This window comes from Scardinius erythrophthalmus (assembly GCF_964197995.2).
Source record: "Scardinius erythrophthalmus genome assembly, chromosome: 24".
NCBI lineage: Eukaryota > Metazoa > Chordata > Actinopteri > Cypriniformes > Leuciscidae > Scardinius > Scardinius erythrophthalmus.
The window spans coordinates 24,214,418-24,226,426 of NC_138244.1; the positions used below are offsets into that span (position 1 = coordinate 24,214,418).

General features: G+C 40.0%; 1 protein-coding gene across 1 annotated transcript in view; it reads left to right on the top strand.

The window, feature by feature from the left end:
* Positions 1–12,009, top strand: part of spire2 (spire-type actin nucleation factor 2) — a gene marked incomplete at its 5' end in the record, with an annotated part of 67,919 nt that overhangs the window by 27,347 nt on the left and 28,563 nt on the right. Inside the window, 3 exons of the mRNA XM_081355760.1 lie at positions 8,563–8,643; positions 8,783–8,947; positions 9,188–9,274. Of these exons, the coding sequence (XP_081211886.1) occupies positions 8,563–8,643; positions 8,783–8,947; positions 9,188–9,274 (333 nt within the window). The remainder of the gene's footprint in view (positions 1–8,562; positions 8,644–8,782; positions 8,948–9,187; positions 9,275–12,009) is intronic.

Consider the following 12,009-nt stretch of genomic DNA (forward strand, 5'->3'; position numbering starts at 1 on the left):
ACATTCATCTTTCCAGAGGTGAAGTATCCCTTTAATAAAATATGTAACATTGAAATTGTGGGGGGGAAAACACTCAGCCTAGATCAGTGGTTCTGAACTGCTTGGTCGCAAACCAAAAATTGTTTACACATAATTAATTTCTGATATCGTACAGTAGAGAAAAAACTATAAATAAAAGTTATAAAATACAACTAAACATATAACTAAACATATGCATAGTCAAAATAGTAAAATTAAGTAAGTATAGTAAAATAGGAGAAAGTCTTTGATTTTGTTATCAAAGTTCTAATGAAATTAGAATTATTAGCAGGTACAGGTAGCATTACATGCTATCATTCTTGAAAATCATGACCAAAACTATGTAAGGTATAAGTGTCATGATTGATACAAAGAGGCTTTAATCAATACAGGGAATACACAAAACGTTTTTGACACTGAACATTGAACTGTGGGAACTAAGGGTTTACATACACAGAGAATGGTCAAACAAGGAACATGTGAGAACTAATTAGAATCCTAGAAACAAATGAATGAGATGTCAGGCAAAGACTGTGACAAAGAAAACTATGACTTGTAAACTATACAGAACATGATAATGAAACTATTAAACTAAACAAGACATGAAAATGAAATGATAACCCACCCCCCGGGAAGCGTGTCCTCGCAGAGCAAAAGACCAACAGAGATGGGAAGGAGGAGGTTCCGGAGGAGGACGAGGATCTAGAGACAAAGGTGACCGAGAGGGGCTGACAGATGAAAACACCAAGGTGGAGATGATGGAGGGGGGAGCCAGGGAGGAGGCAATAGAGGGAGGAGCCAGAGGATGACCCAGAGCAGAGACGGGATGAAGGCCCATGGCAGATCTGATCGAGGGAGGAGCCCGGATAGAACCAAAGTCCTACTAACTGAGGTGACGATGTGATTAGTGGAGACCCAAGCAGAGCTGAGGAGACGTAGACCCAGGGTGACACGAAAGGCCTGGGGGCCAAGGTGGAGCTGCAGGCGTGCAAGGCCGAGGTGCCGGAGCAGATGACTGGGAAGCCCAAGGCTGATCTAATCAGCAGGGTAGAGGCACCAAGGGAGGGGCCCAGGGGCTGAAGGGAGAAAGCAGAGTTGAGGCAGAGGAACTAGGTGATTTTGGCAGAGGAGAGGGAAAGGGAAGCTGGGTGGGACCATCCGCAACAAAGGAGATTTTTGATTCAATGGTGACGAAGATGACTTGGGACTCGGCTGAACTGACAGAGACAAAGATGACTAAGGACTGGGCTGAACCAGGAGAGACGAAGACGACTTGGGACTGGGCTGAACCAGTGGTGATGAAGATGACCTGGGAGTGGGCTGAACCAGCAGAGACGAAAACGGCTTGGGACTAGGCTGAACCAGTGGTGACAATGGCGGAAATGGAGGGAAGGAGAAGCATGGCAGAGCCAGAAGGGTGAAGATTCAAGGCAAAGCCGAAGATCTGGAAGTCTAAAGCAAAATCAGGGAGACGATGGACCTGCGAAGCCTGAGTGAAGACAGACCACGGTGAAGCCTCACAGAGGGATCCTCAGAACAAGCCCATGGTGGATCTGAGCAGCAGGGCAGATGCACAGAGGAGCCGTGCAGAGGAGCTGGGCAGAGACAATGGTGACAAAGGAGACTTGGAGCTTCGCAAAGCCAATGGAGACAAGGGTGACTTAGAGCTGATCTTATTCAATAGCGATGAAGACAACTTGGGACTAGGCTGAACGAGCAGAGACAAAGATGACTTGGGACTGGGCTGAACCAGCAGAGACAAAGACGACTTGGGACTGGACGGGACCAGCAGAGACTGTAGACCATACAACATTATATCATCCAGCTCATCAAATAATACATTAGAGGACCCTCAGCAAAGACCACAAGAATCAGACAAGTGCTCTGCACAGACCTATGACCAGCCTCATGTCCATACTGGCGTGATGAATCCGATCTTCAAGCAAAAGCCTCGACCGCTCGCTGAGGCTGGTGTTGAAGAATACACGGAATGAGCAGTCGGAGTAATGAGTGAAACATGTCAGATCTATGAAGTCTCTTGTGTGATCCTTGAGGGAGCGATTCCACTTCATGAGGAGAAGCGGGCAGACTCTTTTCTTTCTTTCTTTCTTTCTTTCTTTCTTTCTTTCTTTCTTTCTTTCTTTCTTAATTTCTTTTTTTATTACTCGTTATGATGGTTCGGTGTTCTGTCACAGGTGTTGTGTAGTTGAAATCTGAAGACTGACGCATGACACAGAATATCCGATAAGAGACTTTAATCAACACAGAAAATACACACAATGAACATTAATGACATTAACTGAGGGAGAATTCAATGAATGAGAACTCATGACAATGAAACAAACTAAACAAGACATGATAATGAAACTAAACATAACATGACTGTTAAAAAAAAAAAACAGCTAAGACTTAGTGAGTACTCACACTAGGCATGGTTGCCTTGTACCGTGCCCTGACGCGATTGTCCCCCCTCCCCACTCGCCTGCTGGCCTGCACTCACATTTCACTTAATGTTCAGGGCCGGAGCACGGATACGTCATTTACATTTACAACTTTTTGTTTTGAAGAAAACAGGAAGAAAAGTGCTTTCGCTAATAGACTGCCTAAAAGATTTATCATTTATGCCACGCAGCGATTTCACTTGATTGTGCTGCACGCATCAGAAGATTACGAAGGCAGCTGACATTGATGGATGAATTAGCAGCTTTACTGGCAAACCACAATTCCTGTTCGTCAATAAGGTGAGAACCAGACCTGTTATCAACCTAAATATAATAAAATTAATTGAAATAATTCAAAAGTGTACTACCAAGTAGTAATAGAAGATGTTTGCTGTCGTAATGATTACAGTAGTGTACACAAGATTAGCAGCTGTTCTGTGCTCCGTTGCGGTTAGCGATCACACTTCATGCGTACCGCGCCCAAGCCCAACTGAACCAACCTCTTCCAAGTGGGCCAGGGAACCACCTGGGCACGGTACGAAGCGATCACACTATTGAAATAAACCATTTTGAAAAATAAACCAAATTGAAATTTTGGGGTCAAACATGCTTTGGCACGGTTTAGATCGCCTAGTGTGAGTACACCCTTAAATACAAGTTCACTTGGAATGAGGGTAACATAGAGAACAGGAGAACAGATTCAGTTTTTTGAAGTAGATTTTTGGCTAGTCAAAGCATGAAAACATCTTATTAAAGGTGCTCTAAGCGATGTTGGGTGACGTCACTTCTTGTTGATGTTCGAAGTATTGTCAAACAAAACGGAGGCTAGCTTGACCCTCCCTCCTCCTCATCCCGTACCCTCCCCCTCCCTTCCGTGCTTCCTGAAACAGGCTTTTCCGATATAAATTCGGGACTTCGCACATTCCTTCTCCTTTTCCGTCTTCTTTGTTATTTGTTCATTGGAACGTCATCTTTTTGGTCGTGTGTCGGCCACAAAATTCAAGAGAATATAGCCTAATTCTAACATTAGTCGTTGTCGTTGTCTAGGACATCTCTCCTCTAGCTAACTTCCCTCTTCATCCTTCTCTCTCCTCCACTCTCTACACCCCCCTTCATGTGCACGCGCACTAACCCCCCACCCCCAAATCATTCTTGTCGGTTATTGGCTGGAACACTGTTTGTTATGTTTTGTGGTCCAGGCTGGGCCAGTTTGTTTTTGTTGCCGTTTGTGGAGCCTGGGCTGTCTACAGAGACCGTGTTATTTATATATTGTGTATTCAGGGGACAGGCAGCGGATAGTGAGGAGATGTTTGCTGTATGTGACAAAAAAATGTTTCGGCCTAAAATATGCGTGACATCACTTAGAGCACCTTTAAAAAGACAATTAGAAACCAATGATTTCCCTAGTGAAACATAAATATACTAAAATGTATTTTAAATACCATTTCTGAAATCTCACTGTTCACTATTTAGCTCTTATTTAAAGGGATGGTTCGGAGTAAAATCAACCTAGGGTCCTTTGCACCATAACATCGAGCCAAACACCCCAGAAGCCTTTTTCCCCTTGGTCGAACAAGTTAGAGCTTATTTAGAGAAATCAGCAGGATGGCTTAGTGCAGGTGCTATTGGCTCTAAATTTGTATCTCGTAAATTATCCGACTAATAATGTCCAGAATGGTACCAAACTTCTACAGTAGTACAAATAGGTTCTGTACTCATAAAACGAGGCATTGGAAAGTTTGTAAGTACATCATGAGTTTATTTAAATAACACTTGCCTGACGGCTCATGCTACTGCTAACCCGGGCACCGACGTCACTTCACTGAGTTGAGAAAAGCACGTAAAAGTTCTAACAGAACCGGTTAGCAGATAAAGCTATGTCTTTTGCTGACAAACCAAGTAAGAAAAACCCAGGGTCCTTATCAAAAGTTTGGTTAAAAATATCACCCATCTTCCGTGCCATCCCTGAACTTGTAATGCCTTGGACAATGCCAAAAATAATGCATGAAAGTTCCAATTTCACTCTGGCATTTATTACATAACTATTCATCTTATTCAGAATACGTGGGGTAGTATAGAGTCTCAGTAATATTTTGTATTGTGTTTCAACCAGTCTATAGCAAGTAAATATTTTTTTCCGATCGATCTAACTGCATATACCAAGTCATCATCAATATATTCATTACTGAGATCTTTCTCCCATGTACGCCAGACATGATCAATCCCACTGTTATCCATTGAATAAAAGAACATAAACTTTTGAAATAAGGTGTGGCGTACCAGTTAATTTCAACAACAATAATGTCCCCAAGGGGCTTGAGGTTACCCGAATTTCAAAAATGCAGACTCTGGAGGTATGCCCAAAAACTACCGCTTTCAAGATCGAATTTGTCCTTTAGTTTGTTAAATGTCATTAAGGTGTTATTTAGATATAAATCTCCAACCACTCTTATCCCCTTCCCATGCCATCTATGAAACAGAGATTTTTGAATGCCAGGGAGAAAATCTCTATTTCCAATTAATGGTGTCAGACTTGACAAAAAGCCCCTTCTCCCTGCAAATTTCATAATATCCTGCCACACTTTAACAGTGTTGAAAAGAATAGGATTATTTTTAATTTCAGGCAACAACCTTAGACCCTTACTGCTTATAAGCAGACTTAACAATGAGTAAGGCATCACAGCCCACTCATCCACACGGCAGGGATTCTAAATGAGAATGCAGCCAATTCCAAATTGTGCGAGTATGACAAGCCCAATTGTAAAACCTTAAGTTAACCCCCCCCCCCCCCAATCTACCGGCAGTTGTAAGATCTTCATTCTTACTCTAGGTTTTTTCCCTTGCCAAATGAAATATGAAAAACGTATTTCCAGATCAAAAATATTCTTCATGGGAAACATGGGAAAAGTGGTAACATTTGCATATAATTCTGTATAATATATAATATTCTGGGAAGGATGTTCATTTTTAATTCTTCCCATCCAAGATAAAGGAAGGTTAAACCAACGTTCCAAATCATCTTTTAGACTTTTGATAAGAGGGGTTAAGTTTCCATAGCTCTGTTAGATCAGGTGACAGACAAATTCCAAGATATTTGAGGCCTGTTCTGGACAATTTAAAAGGACAATTTGACAGTGAGCTAGTAAAGTTACAAATCTCCCCCTAGGGGCATAACCTCTGATTTAACGTAATTTATATTATAAAAGTCTCCTGACATTGGAGAAAGACAGCCTTTGTTGAATAAAGACTGTCTGGTTTTTAGCTGAGGGAGGAATGATTCAAGTCTTCTTGCTAAAAGCTTGGAGAGCAGCTTACAGTCTACATTTTACAGGCTCACATGTCTGTAAGAGCCGTATTAGTCAGATGGTTTATTTTTTTCTGAATCAATGAAATATATACTATGTTTAGCGTAGCAGGTAGACAGCCCTTTTTAAACTAATCAGTGTCCATCTCTGTTAGAGGTTCTAAAATAAATGTACTTGTTTTTTTTGTAGAACTCCTCCTGGTCAAAACCATCAGAGCCCTACCACCTTTCAAAGACTTAATTGCCTCTAGCATTTCTTCCTTTGAGATGGGCTTATTCAGGTCTGGCTGTTGCTCCTCAGATAGGCTAGGGAGCTAGATTCGGTTTAAAAAGGAATTATATGAATCAACTTAGTACAACTTCTGATAAAACTGTCTCATAATAGTGTTCATTTGTTTTGAATCATGAGTTGAACTGCCCTTGCCATCTTTGAGTGATGAAATAATGCTTGCCTCATTCCTGCCTCTAGCCAATCGTGCTAGTAAACGGTCTGGCTCATTGCCATATTCGTAAAGTCTCTACCTTGCAAAGAGCATTGAGGTGTCCACCTTCCTAGTTAAGATTTGATTTAAGGCTGAGCGAGCTGCATCTAATTCTTGCCGCAAAACACGTGAGGGGTTTTTAATAAACCTATTCTAAATCCTTAACAAGGTGTTCTAAGAGAGAAAGACTCTTTTTCCATGCTGCAGAATAAGATATTATTGACCCCCTAATATAAGCCTTCGCTGGTTCCCACAGGAGAGATGATTCTGTAACAGGCTGCTTGTTGGTTTCCATAAAGAACACCCATTCTTTTTCAAGAAACTAACAAAGGTTACTAAGCAGCGATGATTGTAGTCGGCAATGACGAGATGCAGGGTTAAGATAAGGTGGAGAGGCAACTGCAGAGACTGAGTTATGATCAGATATAGCACATATGTCTATAGCACAGTTTTTTACAGTTTTTTACAGTTCACTCTATCCATGATCTGTCTGGACACAAACACATAGTCTATTCTAGAGGACATCTTATGCGGGTGTGAATAAAATGTAAAGTCTCTAACTTTAGGGTTTATGATTCTCCATGCATCAAGCAGGCCAAAATCTGGTTCAATTTAACGGCCTGTCTCGAAGCTGCTGTATGTTTAGGTGGGTTGAGGTCTTAGCTGGGGTCGAGCGCACAATTATATTCTCCTCCAATAATAATGTGATTAACAGAAAATGATGATATATTGGCAATTAATTCAGGAAAAAAAGTAGGTTCAAATGTGTTAGGGGCATACACACTTCCGATAAGGACTCTCTCTCCAGAAAGCTGGCCTAAAATAAAAATGTGAAGTCCCTCTGTATCTTTTATCATATCTTCAAACCTGTTTTTTTTTTTTTTATGAAATAAAATTGCAACTCCCCTACAGTGAGAATTAAAGGAAAAACTGAAAACCTGACCTACCCATCCCCGTCTTACCTTCAAATGTTCAAAATGTTTCAAAAAAGCTTGCACTTCTCGTGGGCAGGGAAATTAATGATTCTCGGCCTCGTGTGTGACGCAGAGCACGGCCGGGAATCACATAGTAAAACGAATACCGTGCTGAATCAGATCTTCGCAGGATTTGTTGAAACTCTGTCGTGTTTTTTTTTGTCAGCAGAAGGAAAGTCCTGCTGAATGAAGACTTTCTGTCCATACACCTCCAGGTTTGCGCCTGGCCTTTATAGCAGGCATGATGCATTGCTTGTCGACGAAATTGTGGACTTTTCTGTTTCTCTTAAAGGGTTAGTTCACCCAAAAATGAAAATTCTGTCAGTAATGACATCCACTTAGCGAAAATAACTACTTGTCTTGTTGCCAGGACGATTGTTTTATACATTGTAATGGATTTTAAAGTAACAAGCTGGATTTGCATTATCCCTTATATCTTAGGACCTTTATTACAAACAAAACAGATAATAGAAAGATTATATATTTTGTCTATATAATACAAATAATGGGTTTTTGGAGTTTGAGATTTTTTTTTTTTTTTTTTTGCAAGGCATGAAATGACTCAAGACTCGACTCGGTCTCATGACAAAAGATTGCAGACTTGCCTCAGACTCCAGTGATAATTGACTCGGATTCCAGTGATAAAGACTTCAGACTTGACTCGGACTCCAGCTTAAAGACTTCAGACTTGACTCGGACTCCAGATGAAAGACTTGTGAACATCTCTGCTATACTTATACTAATAGAGGTATTAAACACATTTTAAATCTCAATATTAAGAAGTGTGCTTTGTGCAATAAAGAAGTACTTAAAATAAAGTGTCATTATATTGATATCAGTAAGTCTCAAGCGATAAGTCAGTCAAAATGACCCAGGGCAGAGCTTGCTAGGGAGACCACAGCTTCACTGCGTCTTCACTCCGACAGGGATCTGCAACAGATCTGCAAAGTCAAGGGACTGTTGCTGGTCCCATAGCAGCATGATTTATTTGAACTACAGGAGTATTGGTATTTATCAAAATATGAAATATTTTGTACAAATATCAGAAATATCATGAATGGATATTCATTTGCACCAAATATCTATCAGGATGTTCTGCCAACACTGTACTAAGATTAAGGTTTTTTTTAGGGGGTAATATTTGCAGTGGTGTGCAGCCAATCACCCCTGTGATTGAAATTACTTTAGAATTAGCTGTGGGCGGGGTTTGTTCGCTTGAGGATAAAAACATGCTTTTACGTCACATAAAACACCACATTATATAGTTTGTGTGAGAATTTAATATTCAAAGCTTTATACCCTCCTCTCTTATGTTCTGATAAGTATCTGATATTTTTCTGTAGATGCTGAAGAAGATCAGAACAGAGGAACCTCTGGAGGAAAATTCCACCACTGAGCTTGATGCTCTTCAACACACTGACTGGGTAAAAGATGTGCTTATTAGAACAGTAGATGAAATGGTAGTTTCATTTACTCATATTTGTCTTTGTGATGTCCAGCAGTGTATGAGCTATGGTTCATGTAATAATGGAAACTGTGTGTGTTTGTCTTTTGTTCGTTTAGACTCGGCTGTGGGTGCAGCTAATGAAGGAGTTGAGGCAGGGTGTGAAGCTCAAGAAGGTGGAGGAACAGCCGTTTAACCCTCTTCCCACGGAGTTCAGCCTTACGCCCTTTGAGATGCTCATGCAAGATATTCGTTCACGCAAATATAAACTTCGCAAAGTTGTAGTGAGTCCATTCTAACTATGCTTACTCATGCTGAGGGCAGTGAGGTTGCTGTTGTAAGCACATTTTAAGTGGTTTATCCCTGATTTAATCTTATCCTAACTCGGTAAGTCGACTATATTATGCGTGAGATTATGGCTTTGGAAAGACTTTTCAGCTGATGCAGCATGACAGTGATTAACCATTGTTTTTATATTTGATAATAACTATAATATCATAAATCTGCCTCTTTTTCTTTTGCAGGTAGATGGAAATATTCCCACATGTGTTAAACGAAATGCTCATGAGATGATTTTGGACTTTATCAGATCAAGACCCCCTCTTAAACCAGTAATAACACCATTCCTTTGCAATAACACCATGTCCTAACCAGACACAATACAAATACAATTTCTTACACTGTTATTCTAACTAACACTTTTTAGTTAACTTTACTTAAAGGAACACTCCGACTTTTTGGGACTTTAGCTTATTCACAGTATCCCCCAGAGTTAGATAAGTCCATACATACCTTTTTCATTTCTGTGCGTTCTGTAAGTGTTATTTGACGCACCCACCGCTAGCCTAGCTTAGCACAAAGACTGGATGTAAATGGATAGTGTTAGCATAGTAATCCCAATAAGTGACAAAATAATGCAAACATTTTCCTATTTACATGTTGTGATCTGTATAGTCACAGCGTGTACAAATAACAAGGCTATATGAGACAGAGACCATTTTTAATCGTATAAATACTGGGAACTATATTCTCACTAGGCGTAGGAGCACAGCTACTTGGGCGGAGTGATTAGCGCAGCACACGAGACGCCCTGACTGTTGATGGTTCCGTAAACAAAACAAACGTGACAGACTAGCTAGTAGCGAACGCGACTCGTGATCATGGCTGACTTTGAGGAATTGTCAGAGGAATTTTACTGTGTATCAGACCAAGATCCAGAACCACATAGTTTTGAGCCAGAATACACAGACGAGGAGTTACAAACTTTGGAAGCTGTAAGACAAGATGCCGAACAGATTGATGTCGAAGGGAGAATCAGAACGAACACGGACTGGTGGTGTAAATGTGGAACATGCCAACCTATGCCGACAGAAACCGAGTGCCTTTGTTGTAATGAATGGGACCGGGTATTGCCATCAATGTCAAGGCTTGATGAGTGATGATCAAGCACACAATCAAAATATTTGCGTCACTACCACGGAAGATCAACTGGAAGAAACGCCCCATGCCGAGTGAACCTAATGGTCAGCTGTCCACCAAGTAAGTGATTTTGTTATAATGGTCATTCATAGTACAGTGATAATAACAATAAAGGGGATACACGGAGCCTCTATTCACATAATAGTGTCACTACTAAGGTTACATTACATTAGCATGGCACTGTTACAGTATGGCTAATGTTAGTCATCTCAAAACATAACGGAACACTTACCGCAGCAACAGGTGATTCAATTTGTCCTGTCTTTATTATCGATGGGATGGCTGTATCCTTTAGCACACGTTTCATGGTCCGTGTGGCAACTTGCATTTTTTCAAAATAGTCGTCTATAGTAAAATGTTCAGAGCAAACGAAATACTTATTGATGCTGTTTACAGGTGTGTTTGGATAAGTAGCCATCGATTCATCAGGTCAGCGTTTTTGGTTGGAATTCTATGAAACATCATAGTATTACCTGGTCTCCCTTGTTTATTGTCGCAGCTCTTTACAATACAGCGAACACCCATGATTGTAAACTATAAATTTACTATCTAGTAATTCCTGACTCTATTACTCCAACTCTGAGCGAACTCTCTGCTCCTCACCACAGGGTGTCTCGTGTGCTGTGCTAATCACTCCGCCCAAGTAGCTGTGCTCCTACGCCTAGTGAGAATATAGTTCCCAGTATTTATACGATTAAAAATGGTCTCTGTCTCATATAGCCTTGTTATTTGTACACGCTGTGACTATACAGATCACAACATGTAAATAGGAAAATGTTTGCATTATTTTGTCACTTATTGGGATTACTATGCTAACACTATCCATTTACATCCAGTCTTTGTGCTAAGCTAGGCTAGCGGTGGGTGCGTCAAATAACACTTACAGAACGCACAGAAATGAAAAAGGTATGTATGGACTTATCTAACTCTGGGGGATACTGTGAATAAGCTAAAGTCCCAAAAAGTCGGAGTGTTCCTTTAATTTCTTAACTTAATTGTTAAATTATATAGTAATATGTACTATTCACATACTATTCCATGATTACTCAGAAAACCCAAGTTCAGAATAATTGATTGGTTTGAGTGCCATTTTGTCAAGCAAAAAATAAATAAAAATAAATAAATGTTGAGGCGGGGCAATTCTTAATAGACTTTTTACTTATTTCCTCTACTTCTGCCAATATCTTTCTTTAGTTGCATTCACTCATTTCCCAAAGTCATCTTGAATATTGAATTGTCAATACAACTGAAAAATTTGTGGGAACCACATAAGCTGACTTCATAAATTGATGTTGATTTTCCTAAAATGTTTTTGTTTGTAGTGTTCCCTTTGGATGGGCACTTGGAACTTCATTTATATTATTGTAATTCTCTTCCTATTGATGCAGCGATGAAACAAGAAATCACAGTTATTTGGTTTCAAAGGAAGGGAATACAATTTTTATTAATTGTATGTAATGCACTCTGGTAGTAATTCTGAGTAGCTATAGTAGGTCAAGAGTAAATCTAAAGTAAATTATCAAGTACTCTCTAAAGTGCTTTTTAGAACTTTTTAGAACTTTTGTGTAAGTGAACTATACTAACTAAGCATTTGTCAACATAACTATTCCTATTACACTTATTTTTTTATGGCAATCGGTTTGCATGCTTAAGTCTAACTAATTATAATTTACAGTGTACTAGTCACAATCACAACAAGCAGCAGGATACTTTTGTTTTGTCAGCTGGTTTCTATTTTTGCAGTCTTGCGCAGGGTAACATCCATCGTTCCTCTCCATATAACTGTTTATTCGAACAGTGACCACCCACTTTTTCAGCAGCCGTTGTTTAAGAAGTATTTTTCACATTAAAGGGACTATGTGTAGGA